The 24,355-nt window shown below is 34.6% G+C and overlaps 5 protein-coding genes across 36 annotated transcripts in view; 3 read left to right on the top strand and 2 right to left on the bottom strand.

Annotated features, from left to right (window-relative positions):
• Positions 1–13,353, top strand: part of LOC134664387 (glutamate-gated chloride channel) — a 102,421-nt gene extending 89,068 nt beyond the window's left edge. For 14 of the 30 annotated variants that reach the window (XM_063520979.1, XM_063520977.1, XM_063520980.1 and 11 more), the window contains 4 exons: positions 1,901–1,951; positions 2,905–2,967; positions 3,454–3,564; positions 4,361–13,353. In XM_063520979.1, the coding sequence (XP_063377049.1) occupies positions 1,901–1,951; positions 2,905–2,967; positions 3,454–3,564; positions 4,361–4,507 (372 nt within the window). In that variant the 3' untranslated portion in view covers positions 4,508–13,353. The remainder of the gene's footprint in view (positions 1–1,900; positions 1,952–2,904; positions 2,968–3,453; positions 3,565–4,360) is intronic. The other 16 variants (XM_063520988.1, XM_063521001.1, XM_063520999.1 and 13 more) reach the window with 2 other exon arrangements.
• The window catches only part of LOC134664396 (odorant receptor 2a-like), a 188,491-nt gene that overhangs the window by 8,963 nt on the left and 155,173 nt on the right, over positions 1–24,355 (bottom strand). The window lies entirely within an intron of this gene.
• On the top strand, positions 15,447–17,352 carry LOC134664378 (ELMO domain-containing protein 2). The gene is made up of 2 exons (XM_063520962.1): positions 15,447–16,070; positions 16,294–17,352. The coding sequence occupies exons 1-2, from the start codon at positions 15,552–15,554 to the stop codon at positions 16,714–16,716; spliced, it is 942 nt and encodes a 313-aa protein (XP_063377032.1). The 5' UTR covers positions 15,447–15,551; the 3' UTR covers positions 16,717–17,352.
• Positions 17,334–22,721, bottom strand: LOC134664376 (thioredoxin domain-containing protein). The gene is made up of 6 exons (XM_063520961.1): positions 22,515–22,721; positions 22,169–22,354; positions 21,178–21,316; positions 20,592–20,753; positions 19,788–19,913; positions 17,334–18,858 (listed from the first exon to the last, which is right to left on the bottom strand). The coding sequence occupies exons 1-6, from the start codon at positions 22,645–22,647 to the stop codon at positions 18,657–18,659; spliced, it is 948 nt and encodes a 315-aa protein (XP_063377031.1). The 5' UTR covers positions 22,648–22,721; the 3' UTR covers positions 17,334–18,656.
• The window catches only part of LOC134664386 (uncharacterized), a 50,674-nt gene continuing 50,398 nt past the window's right edge, over positions 24,080–24,355 (top strand). For all 3 annotated transcript variants that reach the window (XM_063520976.1, XM_063520975.1, XM_063520974.1), the window contains exon 1: positions 24,080–24,220. The gene's annotated coding sequence lies outside the window, so the exon portion shown is untranslated. The remainder of the gene's footprint in view (positions 24,221–24,355) is intronic.

Here is a 24,355-nt window from a genome sequence, read left to right as displayed (position 1 = left end):
GTCGCATATGAGGACAATTTATTTTTTGTATGTGAATAATAATAACAAAATTTGGCTTCATATTGATCTAAAATCTTTTTAGTGTGTCAATGTATTACAGAATATACACAAAATTAGTTTTGTTTGGTATGTTGGACGAATAGGTAACGTACATATTATTCCTCAGTTATAATAGACCTTACATGGTAGAGGTTACACTTTAAAGTCAATAAATTACATTCGTTTAACTACCTCAAAACCTACACATTGCATAAAATATCTACTCCGAAGGGCATACTTTGTACATACACATTATATTTTGTATGCTGACTACATTACCGCAACTCTGTTACCTTCTTTTTTTATTTTAGAATTATAATACAGAAAAACATGAGAAATAAAGTAACCATTTACCTAAAACTGCAATTTATATACCCTTGAGTCACTACTAGTGAGAATGACTATTTTGGAAAGCACACTAATTATTGAACACAAAATGTAGTAATATTTTAAACACAATGATACGGTCAGCAGTAAAAGTAACGGATCAGACTACGCGTCAAAAGTACCTATCTACTATTCTCTAATAACTGGACAAAAGAGATTCATCTTTATACATACCTATGTAAAACAATCTGACATTGACAAATAGATATTTTAGAACGCGAATTTAAAGAAATATGTCTTTATTTGGAAGAGTACTCCATGGTGGCAGATACTTTTGGCACGTTGTTACTTCCAATATTTTTTTTGCTGACTGTACCAGAAATATTGCTAAAAATCCAAAGTTACCTTTCCGCTAAATGTAATTATTACCTACAGTTACGATTACCTACGCTTGGCACGATGGATGCAATTCGTATGTCGCTCCGATGTGCGAGCGGGATGTCGCTATAATATGCGCTTAGCGTTATCTCGCTCAAACATCGGAGCGACGTGCGAATCGGATCCAGTGTGATAAGCGCCTACACGCTTGTTAGTTTGTTTTATCAAAGCCATGTCAAACTGACTGTGTTAAGTTTCAATAAGTAGACGTGTATTTTATTTAACTATTTACTCTTTGCAATGTTTTCCCTTTTACATAAGTAATATACCTACTTATCAATAATTGGCACAATCTGCTGGTAATTTGTTTCTATCGATGTTGTTGGTTTTCAAAAATCCGTTATCCGGAACTGCTAAGTCATTGAACTTTCAAACAATTATTTTAACAAATGTTTCAATTTAAATGTACCAATTGCAATAACACCAAACGCGTGTAGTAATTAAAATAAATACAATTTAATCCGGTGTACAATTTTATATTTAAATTTTGGATAGATGATTAAAAATCGTAGAACCGTGTAAATATGGTATCTGTAAATAATCCTACATTTAAAAATAAACCCGCTCCACAAGTGTTAGGTATAATTTTCAAGTATGTACATACCTACATATATATACAGTCACGCGGTATTTTTGACACACCAACAACACAGATTTTCTGTATCAGCATGCTCACAATCAATGTTCAAAATTTATCTCTGCATGTACTTTCCTTGTGTTTGACGATTATTGTATTTCGGGTAGGCCAGAAGTCATCACACGGTTTCATTTGCAATCGTATCAGTTTCATGTCACTGAATTTACACAAAGACTATTTTGTGTGGCCTTAGTTCGCATTGATAATTCATTCATTCTTAAAACGTCATTCAATCCGCTAATTATTTTGTTATAACTTTAGAAACCAGAAAACATTGCAAAGATGTTCCGCGAATATCACTAACACCCGTAAAACCCGTAACCGTCCAAGATATATTCATGATTAATGTTTAGAACAAGTACTTTCCCTGGCCACCACAGACTAGTCCGTGTTCACGGTTGCACATCGTAAGACCATCTGTCACGAGTGAACAAAATTGTGTGTGTGATGTGTTCACAGCGACTGCCTGCAGTCCTGAGCAGAATTGGCATTATACTGGCCAGCCCCTTGGTAAGAACGTTAGCCGCATTCATAGGCACTTTCCAAAAATTATACATACTGTTATATTTCTTTATCTACTCAAAAACAAATACTGTATGATTTTTGGCTAATGATTCCTAATACGTAATGCGTATAATATGAATATACATTTAGTTTTAAGAGTAATTGTAATTTTTAATGGATAACAATAATAACAAACAATATTTTGCAGAAAGAAATATAACATATATTGCAAAATCATAATCTTACTCCACCAATGAACCATTGCACGAGTTATATGCATGCGTTAGTTTTGTATCGTAGTGTGTTCATATATTTTAAAATTGGTAAGTATTATTGTACTATTTATAACTTTAACTTTAAAATCAAAAGATGACTACAAAAATATAATATACAGGTATTTTCTGACATTATTTCTGGACACATGCTACGTCTTCGTTAGTAAGTAAGGTGATCCTACTCACATGCATGTAACTACACAACAAACAAATGCTATGAATTTAAAATGATGTAACTTATGAAATGATGTTGCTTACTCACTATATCAAACCAAGATTTCATCTAGAAAGTCGGCGAGCCGAATTATCAAACTATTCAGTCCTGACAGTAGACAAGTTAGGTAGGTACACGCTACACGCCAACTTGATCACACTACAGAATTGCTTCTCTGGAATACGCCATTTTATCTAAGTACCTACTTACATTAAATAGTTGCAGTCACAGCTTACAATTTTTTCTATTATCTACTTACTTACTTATTTGTATCCATACGTAAATAGGCTGACGCAAATAAAATTAAGCAAACATGCAACATGCTTGTCATAAGCTTTCTTTAGATTAAGAGGCAAAGCGAAAAAGTAGATTTGAAGAACAGCAATGATAAAGCTTCTGCCAGCCAAATATCACAAATGATTCCGACTCAGCCTGATGCTTGAGCTAAAAATAGTTGTCAATTTATATAGGAGGCGATGGCATTCCTACAATGGGCTAAATCAGACGCGAATGAACCAGAGCCAAGCGGTGCCGTAAGTGATGCCACTGAACAGTTCAAAGTATCCCCTCCTCATCACCGTATTCCTGATTTCACGAAATTAACGCATGATCTTTCATTTAATGCTGCTTTGGATCACTTCAGCCTGTAAGTATACTGACCAACCAATATTTTCAATGTCCATGTTTGTTGTCTAGTCTGTTTCAATCATATTTTTAACATTCACAAAATATTTTTGCATTGTACGAGTATCAACGGTTTCACCATTCCCAAAACATGTCGTGAGGTGTATAGTGAATGATATGGTATACATGCATTTTTAATACGGAACATAACTAAGTCAAAATGGTCTTGTACGTACTAATAAAAAAATCGAAGCCATCGAATTGCCCAATTACTTGCTTATCACTTATCTGTAATTATTTCCAGCATATTACTAGCTTTGTTAAGTCCATAACCGTACGTATTTTATATTTAGTGTATACGAAAGCATATGATAATTTTTCTTTGTTAATTTTAGGGAGACAAAAAGAGAGAGTCGACAGGTGCTGCGGACCTAGTATCGTGTACTACGTGCACTGGAGCGCCGGGTTCCTGCACACACACTGCCAACAACGGAGGAGTATCCGAGGTAGCTAAACAAAGCTCTATTTGCTCTCCAACTTCTTCAAACTGAATGTTTAATCCACAAACAAAAGACTACTCCGCTATGTAAAGGTGCGCTGTGGAATCGCCTTCACCATTTTGCATTTTAACCACTGTCTCGTTAGAAAATAACTGGAGCTAGGCCAAGAGATCATACATTAAATGTTTTACCTTTATTGCAGACACAACATGTAAAGTAAAACGTTAAGTATAGTTAATTCTTATCCACTAAAATTAAACTATGATAGTAATAATAAATAAACTAAGCTAGATAATCGCCATGTGGGATGTTGACTCGACGATCATTGTTCCTATAGTCGTGTCAGCGAACGGTCTCATAGCGAAGAGTCTCGACCGACACCTAGAGAGACTCTCGCTGGGTGGTTGGATCAAGGGTCAGATGCAGAAGGCGGTAATTTTGGACACGGCGCGTATAGTACGTCGGTTCCTCACTCTGCGGCCCTGACCACCGGCAGCTTGGGCCCTGCCCCGCTGCCGGCGGCACCCTAGGTTAGGTTTTTTATAATGTGTTTATATGTATTTTTTATTGTTTTGTAAGTGTTTTTATATTTTACTTTTATATTCATATTATAAATAACCTAACTTAAGACCAAAAATAAATAAAGAGAATAATAAACTAAAATAAAAACATCCCAAACATGAAACACATTCTAGTTCTAGTACAAAATTATGTTACTTAATTAAAAGATTAATTCATTCATTTCTCAGCTAGAGTAGTCCATCATTGCCATGGCTCACCGTTTCAAATTAATTTCTTTCAGCCATGTTTCGTCCAGGTTCGCAAAAAAGAACCCCCTCATCCGATTCGCGTGGCGAAGACGATCGATGTCATCGCGCGCATCACGTTCCCCACTGCCTACGCCGTGTTTCTAATCTTCTTCTTTATACACTACAAGGCCTTTTCTTAATGCTGCCTCTACATTACTTCCCGCTGCAGGCTGCTTCACATGAACTGGACAGTTATATTCTTAGATCTTGTACGTAAGTACTTCTTTCACCGCTCGTATGAATTGGATCGCGCTGCAAGTGACAACCTCTTCGGTGCAGTGTGTTCGCCTAACGAGTGTTGATGTTGACATTTGTTGCCATTGCAAATTGTGATGATTACTCACTATAGTGATAGTATTTGATATTAGGATTAGGACCATTTTCAAAGCTGCAAAAGCAAAGAATAGTTGCAGCTTGCCGTTGTTAAATAGAACGTCTTGAAGTAAGGATTAGAGACGAATGCGAATTTTCTACAAGTTTTGAAATAGTTTTCAAAAATTATTCATAAGTTGAGGATCGCTGAGTATGGGGCACGAATTTTATTAGTTTCTTATCAATACCAGGAAACTTATGATAGGATAAAGAGGGATCAATAAAATATTACTATGAATATTCTGCATCTATGCAGATAACGATACTCGGGACTGTGTGATGAGCGGTGTTTGAATGCGCATTCTAAAGGTGCAACTGAAAGTTGGTTTTGTTAGAATAAAGAAATCTATTTCAAACCTTAAGACAGTCCAAATGTAAATCATTGCTTTAAGTTCATGAGACGTATAAGTATTTTAAGATAGCAAAAGACATAACTTTTATATATGTTACATTTAATCACCACTGTTTCCTTTATTTATAGTATATGTGACATATTATGTATATAAATATACACCCACACAAGTTAAAGTTGTGATAATATCATAATTCAATGTTAAATATGTTTGCTTTTTAGAAGAGCTACAAAGACAATAGAAACGTGTAGATTTTATTCAAATATTTCCTGGATAATGTGTGTTAAAGTTTAGTTTCAAAATATTCGATTAGATATAAGTCAAGATGAAGCTCAAGACTCTTATTTCAAAATGTATGTATTAGTACCTATCGTTATTAAGATACATTGGATTCTCGGATTGTCTGTTTTTATAATAATACTTCGTTTTAGTTTGTGAGCTGTGTTAATGTGAAACCATGAACATGCCTTCTAACATTAATTATTGTTTGCAGCCTTGACATTACGTAGGATTTAGCTTTAGCTCGCCCGCCGTAGACTCTTGGCAGGTACAACAAAGCATCACACTATTGGGCACCATTATATGTTTATTTAGGGTGCTTAGTACTTTGTTACAATGAAATAAATTTAAATAAAAGTATCTAAATCAATTTATAGTCATATCCACTGAGTAGATATATACTTAATTAACATGGCGGGACGTGAAAATTTAGGTATTTGTGCGCGAGTATGCTGTTACATTATTTTTAACTACGTTACTTTTGTTTCTTCCGCGAGGAAATACCTACGTCTTAAAAGCATTACGGTGTTGAATCAAATTTGAATAATGCATACCGTAACACTGTTGCTTATATATTGTCCCCATCTGTTGTAGTTTTATGCCTTATTTAAGTTAAACACTTCCTGTTCTTTATAGCTCTGTTAGAATGTTTGATTAAGGATTGTTTCCTTATCAACGTATTGAGGTAGTAATAAAGCGCACGCAAGTTTTAATAATAATTAATTAACCAGCCTTCAACAAAGAGAGATATAATCACTAAAGTTACTTAACTATTCAAGATTTCTTAACAACAATCAATTTCTTATAATTGTACATGGAAAAGAAGAACAAAAAAAAGGAAAACGGCTCAACCTACTACATGTAGCCATGTAGGTATACTAGTCCGGCTGTATAAAATGCGAGGTTGACGGCATATTTAAGCCTTCAGCATAAACTACTAAAAGACATAAATAGGAATATAAAACTAAAACTAACTACAATTAAAATAATTAAAACTAAAAATGTAAGCATTTAAACTTCAGCATTGTCCAATGTAAGCACAATAAGACTCGTGTTGTGGGTACTTACTAGACCCCGCTTTTTCAGATTAGAAATTGTTTAACTTCAAAAGTAGTTGTAACTTATTTCCCCCAAAATTAAACCTGTGTAACTAAGCACTGAGTTATTGTGTCGTTTCCATAATTTTGTGCCGCAATAATATATATCATAGGATACTCAGAATTTCGGAAGAAAAAGTTTATTACCACTACTTTTGAGGTTATAAAAATTCAAATCTTAAAAAAAAAACAGTTTATAGACTGTACTATACATATATATTATTATAGAAATACTTAATTAATTAATTGCTCATTTATGTTTTTAATTGCGGAATGGACTGCAAGTCTATTTTTTCTATGGTAACTGAATATACAGGGTGATTCAGGAGACGTGAGCAGGACTAACACTGCGCATTTTGTAAATTATTAGCAACTGTTTCGTATCAGTATTAGTGAGATTAACGTTAATTTTCTACTCGTGTTGTAAAAAAAAATTAATAAATTTATTTACGACATGCATGGTCACCCTAAAATGAGAATACTAAACTAGGTACCGATATTCTGTGTCATCACTGTCATCACGGTCTGGTTGCTTTTGAAAACTCTTATCTCACTCAAGTTTGACAGTTTATTTTCTTCGTAATCAAAATGCTGTCATTACGGTTAAAGAGGTTTTATGTTTATTAATTAGGTCTTGTAGGGTAACCATGAATGTAGAGAGTTAAATTTGCCCTCACCAAAAATTTAAAAAATAGGAAAAAGTGTTGTTGTTTCACCTAAATACGACGGTGATCGATCAATTATCAGTAACTGAGTGTGCAGGTTTAGTCCTGCTCACGTCTAATGAATCACCCTGTTATAACAATTAATGTAATCACAACCGCCAGCCGGGCTAGATATGTGTGCGTGTCAATTGATAGATAAATAAACAAGAGAATCGTCGTTTCATCATCTATGGTTATTTTAAATATATTAAGCCATTCAAGGCCCAAAGCTACGTCGCGTAACACTGAAGCCTAAGGGTAAATTTCGCGATGTGGCGAAATCCCTCATAGGCGCGCGGCGCTTAGGGGGGCATTCCACAAAAAGGTTTACTTTGTCGTGGACGTGACGCGTATAGCAGCTACCTTAATAACCAAAAAACTGTATTATATCAAGTTGTCATATATTACCATGCCAAATATTGACTTCTTAGCTTTATCAGAAGTGTTCAAAATAGCGTCTCGTATCCGACACTGTTCTGGAATGCCCCTAAGGTATTAACTGGCATCGAATAAATTCACAGATTACCTACTACAGACTTTACCTCATCTTTTACCGAATATAATATTAAACTATTTTAATAATTATCCATATTATTTCTATTGAAACTTGATACCATGCCTTTTGCTTAATAAAGAGCGGACCAACCAGTCAACTGTTTTGGAAAGTAGATTTTGTAGGTGTCTAAAATATAATAAAGAGTACCTTTAAGAACAAATGCGTTTTGGCTGTGCTTTGATTCAACTTATGTAAATTTAATATACCTTTAAGGACCTGTTACGTCTTTTCAAAATAAGTTTAGGTTTTTTTTTCTCTGGGAAAAATAATATATACATATATACTCGGGGTAACGTATCTGTATTAAGGTTGCAAGTAGTTCTAGCTACTACGGCTTTAATAATTATAATCATAATTAATTACCTACATAACACTTAAGAGGAGATCCCATACTTTACTTATGCTATGGAGTGCTTAAGCGAAAGTACTGCAAATGCAAAACAATATACATACTATAAAATTGTAACAGAAACTGTTTATGTTAAATCATATACAAATAAATGATCTCTTGTTATATTCTGATACGTTACTAATATTTTAAAGTTTATTGATGTTAGAGTACAATGTTTCCATTCCCTAAATTTTTTATTAAGTATGAAAGTGATACTACTTTTATTCGCAGTGTTTTTAACTAATTAAACTATAAGATAAAAAATAACATATCATTCGCTTTATAAGATATCTACCTAAATTGTGCTATGTCCTGTTAAACTAAAAGTTAAAACTGAAATGTATATTTTGTGCTGGCTTTCTATATTTGTATCCGTTTTATTTATTATTAAATAAAAGTATCGTGTAAGTGTTGTGCCTGGCATTAGATACTAATATTTTATTTTATATGATTATTGTCTCTACTTGAAATGTGACTCATTAAAAGATCTGCTGCAAAACGCAGTTACTAAATACAATAAAAAATGTAATCTAAATGTAAAACATGATATTATTATTTAGGTACGCGCAAAAAAAATGCAATATCATATTACGCATTATACATTAATGTACTTACCTATAACAATATCAAGCCTCAGAATGAAGTTGCTTTCTGTAATTTTGTTTTGGTTAATAATGACTTATGTTGTTTTTTCTGATAAACTGTTATTCGTTTCCTAAATAAGTATTTTGAAACAAGAAAAAGTATTACGATTAAAATTTACTGTATGGAATGTATGACCAGAAGAAGGCTTATTTGTTTACAAGCTGTACTTAATTTAGCTCAGAAAACAGTTACATAGTTTATTTAGGTCAAAATTTGCAAACACGTTATGAACCAAATTATTGTACCATTAGGCTTTTCTGAAAGTAAACTCTTAAAGGCCAGGCGTTGTCTGTTAGAGTCGTCGTGATGAAGTGCTAGATGTAGGTATAAGACGAATTTTATTGAATTGAAAATGTTTTGTTTTAATATATTTATATCCGTGCCAGTTTAGCTTCATAAATGTGTTTAAATTGTATTGCTACTGTTGTCCTGTTTAATACATTTAAAATCCAAATACCAAAAGAATAGACATTGAATACTACTGTCATTCAATTTATTTTCGAACGAACGTTTATTTGCATTGATAGTAATAGTCTGGTTAAATTAGTTTTTGTAAAATACTTTGACCCGTCCAATTCAGTAGGTGTGTAAGCCAGTGGTGCTTAACTCGTACTCTACAATTTAATATCGGGCTTGTGCCATAATACTAGATGAAATTATAACAGACCAGACTCGAATGGCTATGGCTATAAACTAAAAGATCGAGGGTAAATGAACCATTTAATCGATAATATTAATCTCACATAATCTTGTCTTTCCTTTTTTAATACAACTATATTTTTTATTTATTTTTAGCCCGTTATAGTGGCCCACTGCTGGGCAAAGGCCTCTCCCCTTGATTTTTTATTTATTACTGTATTGAGTATCTATTTATTTTTAAATAATACTACTATTAGTCAATATTAATAAAATAGTATTAACCATTTTCTTGCAGTAACATTATTTTCTTCATGAAAAACAATTAGAGACTTTAATTTAATATTATTGTGAGTTATTCTAACGTCGTTGTTGGTAAAAAAGAATCGGTTAAATCACGTATTAATTTACTGTAGGCGCTACGTGTGAGGTACGTGCTTATCCGTATCCCAATTATGGATTCCCGAGAAACCCGAAACATGTCGCGCTAACAGTGTCAAAATACTTCAATTGAACCAGAAGTCTTAATCAATTTATTAAAAATTCTAGTCAAATGTAAAAATAAGAGGCAGCTATTATTTTACATGCATATCTTTTGTAAACCATTGCTGACGCTACATTGCTATCGCCAGCTAAATGTAGCTATAATCATGTTTGGGTGTCCGTAGCGATTACATTCATCCGTTGTATAAATAATAGCAAAAAGCGATGAAAATATCCATTCAAAACACAAGTGTCCAAAAACCTATCAAATCCAACCGAAAACTCTAAACCCACATTAATAACAAGCAAATCTTCGTAAAACGAGCAATGAATATCGTGGCTGTGACTCTAACATTTTATCAGATAAAAAATGTCGTACATTATGTCGATGTCTTAGATTGTATGATCTTCACATGCCAATAAATAAGACCAACAAGAAAAAAAATATCTTAGAATATACCTACTGCCTATGTATCCATAAGTAGATACTTACCTACATATAAATATGTATATAGTATATATATTATGATCATGATATTTATTATTATATCGTCGCCGGACACCCTATTTTTAGTATCTAGGTAGACAAAACTAATTAGGAGAAGTATGTAAAATGTATAACATATTTAGGTAAAAATATATAAAAAGGCACGAAAAGACATTAGTGAGATAAATAATTACAAAAATAACCAATATTCATTAGTAGTTAATGTTAAAAGTTCTTTATATTGTTCGTATTGTTTTAAAATTGAACGTAGGATATTGAACATTTCAATCCATGCTCACATTCAGTGACAACCAATTTGACTTCAATTTAATTCATAATAAATTTAAAACATAAAGGAAGTGCAGCAATTTATCCAATTTCGTGGCTGAATAATAGTATCTGGGCCATTTTATTCAAAATTGTACATTACACTTCTTTTTAATTTATTGGGAATTTTTTATGTTACATATTTCTATTCAGAATCACGACCTCTTTCAATCCTAATAGGAGAAAAAACGGTCCAAGGGTATTTTTCCATTCCCTTGCCATTTTTTCATACACTTAGTAACGGAACGGAAGGAACGAAACATGAATAGAAATATGTGACAAAAAATAACATGCCGTATTTTATGAATTTTATGATGCAGATTAAAAGGTTTACTAATAAGGTTCATTTTTCTCTAAATAACAAATACAATCAGAATAACGGAAGGCCATGAAAACTAACATAATTGTTAGTTTTCATGGCCTTCCGTTATTCTGATTGTATTTGTTTTGTTTTTTTGTCACATTTGACCGGTTCGAGTCCCGACTGAGGCAAGCGATTTTTCATAAATCCTTAAATGCAGAATTTATTGTTTTTAAAAACAAAGGAAAGTCTCCTTTACACAAAATGTGCTATTTACAATATTTAAGGTAGTTGCCATCCATGTGGCACTCGATTTTTCCACCCTGTATATTGCATATATTATACAGATCTCAATCACAATTAAAAAATTAACGATGATCAAATCTGGCTAACGTGGGATTCAAACCCACATTTTTGGATTGTCGATAATACATTTTATAGATTGTAATGTGGCAACTACGTTTAAATGAAGTCTTTTTCTCCTATTAAGATCGAAAGAGCTTAAGTTTCTGAGTAAGAATCACATATTAATATCCGAATAAAAAAAAACAACTTTAAATAAAATAGCTTACATGTTCCAGAATAGATCAAAAACGGTTATATTTTCAATAAAAAGTAAATATCCATGCACTTCTAGCATAATTAGCACGATACCTCTCGTTGTTAATGTACATAATATACATAACAATTGCAGTGATCCATCGAGTGGACAACACGGCCCATTCTTTAGTTAAAAGAGTATAATACAGTAGAAAACATTTTCAAGAATTTTATAGAGCCTCTGTATTCATTTTAATGATCCAAAACAACATAACAAAATAACCGCGATTTTCCGATTCTTGGCCTAGCTAGGCCATCATAACACTATTCATTCAAGTAGATATGCTGGGTACGAGAATAAATGTGTAATATAACTACATAGAAAAAGGGAAATTTAAATAGAGGAAATGTAACTACACGAATATCCCTACAAAAATATTTAAATGTTTTTGTTTTACTTACAATTAGATGAAGCATCATCCGAGCAATTAAGTTGATAGTAGGTAATAGGTGCCTTCGCGTGTTCAATGAATGTAATATCAAAGGAATCATTATACACTTTGCTTTATATTTTATTTATTTTTAGACTCAAGAGCTATGGAAACGGGTCACTTTGCATGTAAATGTCCTTACAATATAACCCGTTTCTGATCACCTATGTGGGAATCGTAAACAAAGCTGAAGAAAGTTTCGTATCAGCAGTAAAGTATGTGCATATGCAAGTTGCTGAAAGTTTCCATAAACTTGGAAAGAGTTGTCAGAAAATAATAAAATATACAATAGGTATATAATAAAAGTTTCCAGTTTGGAATTTTGGAAATTTTAAACTTAGTTCCCCAAAGTAAATCTTAAGAAGTTTGCGAGATCCATATAGAAAATTTCGGAATTTTGTAAACTTTCCACCAACACAAATTTAAAGGTATTCGTGCTACAAGAAATATATACCTACGTTGTACCTATATTTCGAATTATGTAAAGTTATAGTCAAAGCTAATATCATATTTGTATAAAGCAACCACTTTGCTGAAGTGGTTCATTATTTCTACCGTGTAATAAGAAATCAAGTAGGTAAGCATAAATTTATAAGTGCATTATAAATTTAAGATTTTGTTTAAAATGTTTAAATACTCATAGTTCTAGTGTGGAAGATTGCGCTACATGTAGGTAAGGGCAAATAGTTCATGCGATAGCCTGAAATGTCACCGTATCCGCGTATTTTTTGTAATTTGTATAGCTGATAATGTACACTCTATTTTAGTTAGATACGTCATAGACAAAGCAATAATAAGACTCAGGTTAAGTCATATAATACAGGCCTCTGGTTTAACGGCTAAAGTAGATGGCGATATAAGGTGTTACCGGGTTGTCAACTTAACGCTTAACAAAGTAGAAACTTTTCAGATGTAGTGCATAATTATTTTAACAAGTACTTAAGCAGCATGACAAATACGAACGTTTCCGAGAAAATACGATGGAAAACAATTATGCAAAATGTACGTCAGCGTACGGCGCCATCTAGTTCAGTGTAAAAAACCCGCCAACAATATATCACTTCACTTTGTCCGTGCTTTGTCTATGGTTACATTACATTATTTAGTTAAATATATGCATCCTCACGAATTACATATTTTGTAGTTCGAATTTATTACTGTATTGTACAATAATCACTGACACGCATAGCCTTTGTAAATAAAATGTATGCGATGACTGGCCATCGTGTTTGTAATGTGGCTCCAAAACTGTAGCATTGTAAATACTTTTAATGTAAAATTTATTAATTACAATTTTCATCAAATAAAACACAAATTCAATTTACATCGTTTTTGTTTTCCTTTTTACCAGATGGGTAAAAAGCACCTACCGACCTACCTTTAAAATAATTATTCACGCAAAAAGCCTACGTATGGGTTACCATTTTTTGACACATGGTTCCAAAGAGAACAAGGTAATCACTACGAATGGTTTGTTCAAATGACCACTGACCCAAGTTACTATATTGCAACTTATTTTTTAAGAGTAATCTTACTCCTCGTCTTCCGGGGTGAGGGCCTGGAGATCTGTAATACAGGTTTACGCCTAGTTCAGACTCTTCTCACAGAGGATATAAATTGTTAAGTAAGTTGTTCTTTACTCTATCTAATAGTTAACATTGTTAAATGTATCCTTTGTGAGGTGAAAATAAATATATTTTATTATTTATATGTCTTTTCCATATCTCGGGACCATGGGGTCCCGGACCTTTGGGAGGCGTACGTGGGGCCGAAGCCAACAGCGCAGAGGCCCTTTAAGACACTTTAATCTAAAAGCAAGGGATACACATATGGCGGATACCATCCCCGAACGCACAATGTGATACATCCGGAGATGGTCCCCGCCAGGTGCAAAGACTATTGCAGTGCAGCACTTTTGTGGCCCATGAGGCTATAGATTTGAAAGTTGGATGGACTGGATAATGGGCTATGGGAGAGACTAGCGGACACCTGCCGTGACAATCAGTCTCAAAATTTTATAAGACAGGTGGTGACTCGCCAACTCATTGAGTGGGCCCCGCAATGGCCGCACGCACAGTGCGACAACAGGGCAACACTTTGGAGCGGCTGTGAGGTTGTCGAGAGGTGAGTCTGCGGTAGCCAGATCCCGGTAATCCGTTCAAGGGCCGCCGGCGTTATGACATTTTACACTTCCAACCTGGAGCATAGGTCCCGCTCTTGCGACTCCACTCTGGCCGGCCAATCAAGGCAAGCACAGAGGTGAGGGCCAGATGACAGGGCCCTCTGGAATAGGGGTCCGCGGTGTCGCCACTCACCGTCAGCTCGCCACAAGCTGCCCCCGCGGGGTTATTATTTATTATTATTATTTATTTGAGTAAAGTGGAGAAGACTAAGCAAGAAAGCGGACCCTGGCGCTAGGCCGGGAAAACGCTAGGTTGAAGAAGAATAATTTGAGTAAAGTACCCATGTATCAATGCACTTTGAGCGTTTGAAATTGAATATCATTCCTAACACCAATATTTGGAAAGATTTTGTAAACAGTATTATTTATTTAGGTATATCTATTTTATTACACTCGTCAGTCAGTATAATTATGTCAATTTTCATTTCAAAATATACATAAAATATGGCAAATTTAATTATCATTAGTTAGGTACGTTGGGTACCCTCAGCCGTAAAAGTGCATGGAGACTATCAATGAATTCATTCATAATTTCTCAATGCCTTTTCGCAGGTCAATGTTCATTCGTAGACTTGCCCTAAAGCCCATTGCATTGCCATTTGTGTTCCAAATATGTGTTCAATGCCTCGAAAAACAATGTAAAATAGGCCTAACGAAATGCTGTACCTAGGTAAGTATTTGCGAAGCTACGCCGTAATCATTATAAAGCTAACTAAACACATAACAGGCAAAGCAAGTAATTTTATGCAATTAAGAACTAAGTACTACTAAAAACTCACCGGCAGACAGCGCATTTTTTCTCAGATCTCAGATGTATTAGTTATACAATTGTGATGGAATTGTAAGATTGTAAGAAATTAAACTAAATTAATAACGTAATGTAACTTGATGAAAATTCCCATTCCCGCATAAACCGCTGTCAACCAACTGTCAGTACCCAAAGAGAATATGTAGTGTTTTAAAGCCGTGACAGACACACTTACACGTACTTCACACGATAGAACGTGCACCGGACTGCGACCTTGGTCCGGCCCGAGGCTTGTTCGATTGTGTATAAAATGGTTCACCTTACGTCCCTTAAGGACGCAGCTATAAGTGTGAGCGAGAAAGAGATATTTTAACCGGACCACGGTCTGTCCGTTACGCGCGTCTGTAAGTAGCTTAAAATACCTAGTGGTTCAGAAAACCATAGACAAATTATTTGCAAAGGGCAACTTTATGTTCAGGAAAGTCATTGTCACTGTCAATGTCAATGAAATGTGAAATCGTCATGACAACAATTTCGTCAACCTGTAAAAAATGTATAAAGTGAAAAGATAATAATTGATTAATTTATTAACATGGTTTTCTTCAATGTTTGGTCAGTACTACAATGGTATTTGAGACCTCTCATTAAATGGTTTCTCAGGAAAACAACAAGACTATGTGAGTTACAAAGGATATGTTATGGCGATAAACCTGGCGCGGAACGGTCATGCAATGTAGAAAGATCTCTGATGCTATCCCGCACTGAAGACGTAAAGCAAGTAGTTTCATATTTAGATACAGTAGTATACGAGCGGCGGTTTGTTCCTTCTAACTTTCCCGAAATATTAAACCCGTCTGTGGCTATAATTCTCAGAGCGAAAAAAATTAATCCAAAACTACATGATTTGTTCATTGTATCATTTCGGCGATGCCTGGAACAAATTTGGAGTTACAGAATGTTAGTACAAGGGGTAGAAGAAATGCGTAAGACTCCCTATGACTGTACAATACCTGATCATGAAGAGAAACTATTGAAACTTTGGAGTTTATTAGTACCCAATGAAGATCTAGAGAGTAGAGTGACCAAGCAATGGCAGTACATAGGATTTCAGGTCAGTAGATACACAGGAGATTTTTTAAATTGATTAAGCCTTTATAAGGCAGAGGGAATATATTTCCCACATGATTTTGAACTTTATTTCATAGTGATAGGGATCAATTTTGCATAATTCCTGACACTACGCCTTATAAAGGGTTAAAATATTCTCATTGTAAATATTCAATGAGCATGCATCTGAACTAAATGTAATGTTGCAAGTGTTTGTTTTTTTCCAGGGTGACGATCCCAAGACTGATTTCCGTGGCATGGGTTTGCTTGGATTGGAAAACTTGTTGTTTTTTGCTTCAGAGTATCCACAAGCTGCAAGCCATGTTCTGAGCCATTCACATCATCCAAAATATGGCTACACCTTTGCAATTGTGGGCATTAACCTAACTTCCATGGCCTATTATTTACTGAAGGATGGCTCAGCTAAAACTTACATGTTTAATGCTAAACAGTACTTACCCAATATGAATTTGTTCCACAGATTTTACTGCTACCTTTTCTATGAATTTGACAAAATGTGGATTGAATCAAAACCTGAAAATATGATGGAATTTTCAATAATATTCAAAAGGTTTGAAGATGCTGTCAGAACTGAGTTAGCTGATCCAGCCTCAGTATTTAGAATTAACATAGAAGTTGATACAATATAACAATGACCTGTTGCTAGTCTAATTTTTTTAAAGGTTCTTTAACCTCTATTTATTTTCACCCTTTTTCATGTTCGAGTGTTGTGATGTTGCGTGCAAGTTCTTGCCACATTGCCTTGATAAAGCAATTTATTTGATCTGTACAGTATTTACATAAAACAGATGTTGTGAGGATCTGCAAATTATGAACATTTGTTCAGTTTTGGAAAAAGGTAAATTCTGACTCCTCTGTGATTCTACAAGGTATTAACCATCTCAATTGTACATAAAAATTTTGTGTATAATCTTATTTATTACTGTTTTATAATTTACATTTTGTTTGTCCCACACTGAATGTATAATTAATCCTCAATTTACATGTGTGTAGTGTTAAGTACACGTCTGGTTGTAGCACATTTTTAAGTACACAACTAAAAATGTCTAACTAGAATGCATGGTTAGTACATTAGAGTTGTTTGATACTACTAGCAGTACATGGTAACCAGGGACCCTAGTAAGATTAATTGGGTGTGTTTTGTGAAGATGGTTTGTGTTTGTCAAGATTTGCTTTAAATGGTGTTCAAATAACATCTGCTTTAATGTGTGTTAATTGTAATAAATTAAGGATGCAAAACGCTAAATAAATGCAACATTATTTTATTCTTTGTTTTATTTCTATTGTCCAGTCATGTAAATAAATAATTCTGAAATATTTATTAATGTAAGATAAGTACTGTTTGAGGCGTAATACAGCATTAAAACATAGGTACATTTATTGAATTTACATTAGAATAAGTAAAAGTAAAGATTTGATATTCAGAATCCTGTAAATACAAATACTAGCAATTTTTATCAGTATTCCTAAGTTATTTAAATTTACTATGTTTAAGCCTTTATCATGCTGAATATATGCTGAAAGTTCAAAAATGACAATTGAATGTCAATCTCACTCATTAAAAATACAACACATGTTTGAAGAGCCGTATGTGGGAAATATATCTCCCTTAGCATGTTAAATGGTTGACAATACATTTATACTATAGGAAAGGCCTTGCTAACAAATTATTCCAAAGATCAACTCTATCTATTTCATTAACCTTTTGAACGCCAAACGGCGCATCCATTTGCCGTGCCACTGACGCCACGGGGGTAAAATTTAGTTTTGTGAATAAATAATGCCAACCTAAAAGTGAGGTGTTTTTCAGTAGATTTTCATCAAAAAACGATCGACGTCAAATGCCGTCTTTGGCGTCATTGTCACGATTTTGCGTTGACATCAATTGCCGTCTGTGGCGTTCAAAAGGTTAAAAACATTTAGTTTGTACAAAAGTAGAAAAATATAATTTAATGCAGTTTACTATGACCATAGATCCATCCACCATCTAGATTTTAACAATACATAATCTTAATTTAGGACGGAAACCCTGTAACCTTATATCAAATCCAAAATGATCCGTTCTCACTAACAGTGATAGTAAGACTTTGTATGGTAGGCATCAGATATATTGAAGAATAGACTATATTAAAGGTTCATTTTGGATTGGCGGTCAAAAGCCTAAATAAAAAAGTTTATTGATATATTCTTCCGGATATGTATTCAAAAGAGATGTCAATCTTCCTATTTGTCAGATAAAACTTAAAATAACGCAATTTGTTATAAAGACAATCTTGAACAAATCCACTTAGAACATATAAATAGACACAAATATTTGTACATACCAAATGTAAACACATACTTATAACATACAATACATAAATGATCACAATATGTTGTCAATCTGTGTTACAAATAAATGCTGAATCAGTCTATAACAGTGGTTCTTAGCCGATAATCCCTAGAAGCACCGGAAAAATGTATAAAAAGAAAAAAATATATCAACATTTTGACTACAACATGTAGGATAACGTAACTGTTAGTAGTCCTTGGCAAAAAAGGTTAAGAACCACTGGTCAATCAGAACATCCTATTTGCTCTTTTTCTCCTTTTTCGTCTCCTTCGCTGGTTTTGATCGGCCAGCTTTGACTAGCGCAATAAGAGCCGTGATGGCCACGAGGCCGAAACCGGCTCCTCCGATCTGCCAAATCCAGGGGTACTTCGCCAGCAACTCCAGTGCGAGGGCGACGCCAAATTTAATCATCTCCACGCACCAGTCGACAAGTTCGTCACTGTAAAAAATCAATTGTAAAATTAGATGGCGTTAATGTCTGCAAACGATGCCACCATATCACCATGTTAGAAATAAAGAAAAAAAGACATAAATTCACTATCTCTCGCGAGACTCGAACTTATGAGTCTTATGACTATTAGCCCGTCGCTCTACCAACTGAGCTACCGAGACTTACACGTTGATAGCGAACATTGACAGCATATTCATATGCACCTTAGGGGGCGCCTAGCAAGACAATGAGATTTTTACATATTTCTTTTATTTCTAAGCATTATTTGACCTAGGTAATCTATAGCTAGTATTTCTTAGGCAAGTTAGAAATTACACTACCTACACGACTAAGAAACAATATTTTGCTCTCATTGGGATATTTGGGATGAAGAAAAAGAAAGCTCAATTGCTTCAACGCCATCAAGAACTTAGGGGTCATCCATTAATTACATCACACGTTTAGGGGGAGGGAGGGGGTCAAGAAAATGTGACATGGGGGAGGGGGGAGACACAAACTTTGTGACGTCACTTTAACATCATCAGTAACCGAAAATTTATTTAAATTATTTTATTCGCTGTACATTTAAATAACAAGTTTTTAAAACGATAATCGTTTTTATTCGTTTAATTTTCTTTCCTAAGCAGTTTTGGGTTATAAAATTACTAATATTTATATAGTCAAAAATATTTTGATAAAATATTAATAATACTTAGATACTTACTTAATTCGATTTGGCGATTTCGTAGAAAAAATGTGACGTCACACTGGGGGGGAGGGGTTTGCCAAATGTGACCAAGTGTGACAAGGAGGGGGGGAGGGGTCAAAAAACCTAGAAATTCGTGTGACGTAATTAATGGATGACCCCTTAAGTACGAGTATAATGTCATATAATAGTCCTAAGATATGCTACAATCCAAGGAAATAATTATACTTACAATGGTGATGAAACCAGAGGCACACTCTCAGCCTTTGCATTTTTGTACCAATCTTGAGCAAATGTGACGAAAGATTTTACATCATTTTTAGGTATGTTGTACCTATAAAGTTTACCAAGGCGGAAACTGAAACAAACATAAATTTTATTGTTAAATACTTCAAAGAAAAGAATTAGCTGCAGAAAGCATTTTTTCGATGACTTACGTAAACTCTGGTCATATTTTACTCAATAAACGAGTTCTTTGCTAGCAAAGAAGACTCTGTAATATATTAGTTAAGTTAGTTGAATGATAGATTTAGTCCTATAATTTTAAGTTTTTCATTTGATATTCGCACGCCAGAAAAGGCGTAATATGTAGAACAATTTTGTACCTACTTAAGACCACCATTACTATGTAACCATATTACTGCGAATAAACCATGTGTATTTGTATCATATGGGACAGAAAAAGTCGTCATAAAGTTGAGAACCAACAGCGCTAGTAGCCTCCTGAGAGTCCTGAGACTGAATGTACATTAGGGCCCCCCCACATCTGGCGTCTTTCGAGCGTCGGCGTCTACAATTCTATGGCCAACGTCGACGGACGCCGACGCTCGAAAGACGCCAGATGTGGGGGGGCCCTTAGAATGTACGAATTCGTTGCAATCTAATTTGAACTTTTCATGAACCAAATAAAGTAGCATTTCTTTTGTTTCATTGATGTTTAAAACAAAAAAAAATCGTGCCAATTTACTTATAGAATAAGGCTCAAATAAAAAATTGGGAAACTACATGGTGGGTTTATTGATTATGGAGTACTTACAATAAGAACGCTGGCAGCTTAGAGACCTGGAACCGCTTGGCAGTATTAAGGCCAGCTAGATTGGCGTCTATGCGCGCGACGTTGATTCGCCCGCGTAGAGTCGCGCCCACGCCTTCCCATACTGCGTGCAGGCGTTGGCATTCCACGCACGATGCCCCGTAGCTGGGAAATTAGTTTTGAAAAATTATTTTAAAACCGTTAGTCTTCATTTTAATGATATGTCAATATGTCCCAAGGCACTGGCTTGTGATAAGCCTTTAGTTTAGAGTGATAAATAAAAAATAAAGCAGCAACAGAATTACACTCTACTACCAAACGAAGTAGCCATTAACAGACGTTCCCCTCTGTCGAAAATAGGCGGCCAATGGTCATACACTTTGTATGGACTGACGTTTATCTGACATGGCTATTTTTACGTTACGTATACAATTGTCGTGCCCCTCCCCTGCAAAAATCGGCAGACTGTTTTGAACCGAGAATTACAGACAAGGTGTCTCAAGGTTATATGACAGAGAAAGACTCCTCTAAGACACTATGAATTACTTCTTGACTACCCTAAAATACTAAATTTAATGATTAAACTTACAACATAATAAACCAGTCTCCGGTAGTTGCCCCAGTAGCAGCTTGCGTTATGTGTTCAAAGATTTTATCATTGAGTTCTTTGACTACCGGTGATTGGTTCTTTTCCAAAAACCCGTAGATTTCATTTTCATCAGGCTCACCTGCAGAAACAAGGTTAATTGATTTGACATTTAGACTTGCCGCATAAAAGATAAATTTGGGAAGGAAGAGAGAGGGCTAGAAAATTTTATCAACTCAATAGCACATTTGTTCTGCCATTCATTGGCTTAATTTGCTACAGTATGAATAAAAGATGAGATACCTTATACTATAATCCTTTGCTAATAGTACCTCTTTTTTTAATTAAATTTCAAATTGATTGCCTTAATCACGTTAATCAGGCACATATCGCTAGTACAATATTACAGGGTTCTATGTTTCACTTTTATCAAACTGAAATATGAACAGTGTCATAGTTCTTGAAAATGTAACATCAAACCCTGTAATATTGGGCCAGTGATATGTGTCGCTTAACTTCAAACTCGGGTAAATCCATTTGACCCTCAGCAAATATCTATCCTATTACCTTTTCTTAATACCAATGATAGACAGATTTACCAGAGTTTGAAGTTAAGCAACTCATATTGTCTTGCACATGCCACGGCTCATGGGAGCCTCGGTCCCTGGGGTAATTATTGGTGTTTATTCAGCCACATAGTAGCCAGATACCTATTAATAATATTGTTATATCACTTTAATAATATGGTAGATAAGAGAAAATGCATACCAACCTTTTATCTACAGTGCATTTAAAAATAATTATTTGAAATAGATAAGGTGAAATATTTATACACTTACCCCCTTATTCATAAAAGTCTGCTAAAGTTGACAAGCCGATAATTGTTTGTCCCTTTCCATAATACCAATACGTCAGAAAGGGACAAACAATTATTATCGGCTTGTCAACTCTAGCAGACATTTATGAATAAGGGGGTAAATTATAAACATCTTACCACTGTACAACAAAGGTATCCCATGTCTAAAAAAGACAATTGCAGGTTCCTTGGTCGGGCTATACAGCCTGGCCAGGTGGCTATTCAAAACCTTAACTGTATCGGCATTTAAATGTTTCTTAAAGTCTTCCTTCAGTCCTTCCAAATTGTTGTTCAACTTTGTACATACATCACAACCAGGTTTAGCTGAAACAAAAAGTTTTTCATTCACTTTTATCTCTTACAAACTACTCAAGTACAATTGATACGGGATTTATAAAATGCCGCTTAAGAGTATAATACATTATTAGATCGCATAAACAGATTATGTTGTATTCATTTATTGTTAGAAGAAACAAATACTTACTGAACAAGACGATAAGTTTTTCTCTGTCCTTTATCAATTGAAGTAACTCGTCATCACTAACTGTTTGCAATACGCCACTTTCTGCATTAATTAAACTTAAGAATAAAACTAAAAAACTAAGTTTAAGTAGCATTTTTATAAATTTATTTCAATTAAATACGAAAGTCGGGAGAGGTTAGGAAATTGTCTGACTCGACTCAGTTTTTTAGCAACCACAGGCTTGACGCAGGAGTTTTCATACAAAAGGAGCTAGTACTGTCAGAAAAGTTAATAAGCAAAATGTATTCTATTTGTATAAATCTAAAGTTTAATTTCGATTGCCAAGGAGGAAGAGAAACAATATGCCGAGCGAGAGGCAAGACCTCTGTCCCTTTCTAAATGTTACCATAGATAGAGTTAGCCCCCATTAGCACGACAGCTTTTTTAACGCGTGTTAAAAAAGCGCTATTATCTGTCCGTACTCTAAATTCGATTTAACGATTTAAGGCTTAAAGTCGAAAATCCAACAACGCTTGATAAAGAGCGCAACCGATGCATGTCGTGTGAATAAATATCCATTTGTGTTATTCAAACGCTTTTTTAACGCGCGTTGAAAAGGCTACCGTGCGAATGGGGCCTAAACGCCAGTGGAGTCGAGTTTGCAGATCAGCGAAAACAACTCTACACTCGCGTCGGCGGCTTCGCGCCGCGATTCGCGCACAAGTGTCGAGCCGCTTCAGTGCTCATTTGCACGAGCGCTTTTACAACACGAAAGAAAGGGATGAGTATCGTTTTTTTTATTCTTATTCACTGACAAATTTGGTTTGCCAGACTATAGATTAATGTGAAAACGAAAAGTGCTTTGAACGCACCTCATAAAGGAAACTCCTGTCATCAGTGGTGTCAAATGAGCATAGACTTAATAATATATAAAGACGGTGTCTCAGCGAGCTGTCACTGTTGCCACTTTTGTTTAGTGTACGATTAACAATGAGGCCCACGTTGCTGTAGCCATGTCGATAAAGTCATATCGATAAACTATCGACATTTCTTGCAATTTTAATTTTACTTCAAAGGCTTAACGATACCTAAAATGACCAAAAACGCTTTTATTCTTTAATGTGGTTATCAGATCACAATTTTATAGTCACGCCCCAGCAGGGAACCAAGGGAAAGTTCAGATATTTAATTAAAATACATAAATACCTCCTAAAATAGGTGTTCCGCAATAATTGAATTATATTATTATATTATAATATATTCATTATCCATTAGCATTTCAATAATGTTTATGTTTAACGAAGATATTGAAGCTTCAATTAATCGCTATTTCGTTCCGCTGTGTAGCGTTTATCGATATATAACATGATTAAAATCGACTTTTCACATCCCTAAAAGAGCACACATATACGCTTTTACGCACACATACACAGGGTGGGCGCATCAAGAAAGGCAACACTTGATTTGAAGTCCGCCTTGTCAACAGTATGGTTGTCCTTTTTTGACAAACGGCATTTTAAAAGAGCGAGGTGAGAGAAATGATACTAGTTGCTGCGTCGTGAAAGAGAACAGAAAAGGTTGGGCCCTTGCATTGACTTCACTGACACTTGACAGTGTCAGATTAGAGATTGCATCGCTAGGTTGTGGCACCCTTTACTCGTGATTTTGATTAGAAAGGATTGTTTATTTTGTTTTTCTTTCAACTTGGAAGTGATAAAAATAAACAGGTAATGACACTAAAGTATACATTTGTATCATATTACATCACATCATTTCTTTTCTAACTACACTTTAGTTTCGCTTTGTTTTTGATCCTAATTCGTATCAAAACAGGCTCGCCTTGTAATACTTCGCTCGATAGT

Source organism: Cydia fagiglandana, chromosome 5 (genome assembly GCF_963556715.1).
Source record: "Cydia fagiglandana chromosome 5, ilCydFagi1.1, whole genome shotgun sequence".
Classification (NCBI taxonomy): domain Eukaryota; kingdom Metazoa; phylum Arthropoda; class Insecta; order Lepidoptera; family Tortricidae; genus Cydia; species Cydia fagiglandana.
This window is presented reverse-complemented; position numbering and strand designations above follow the sequence as displayed.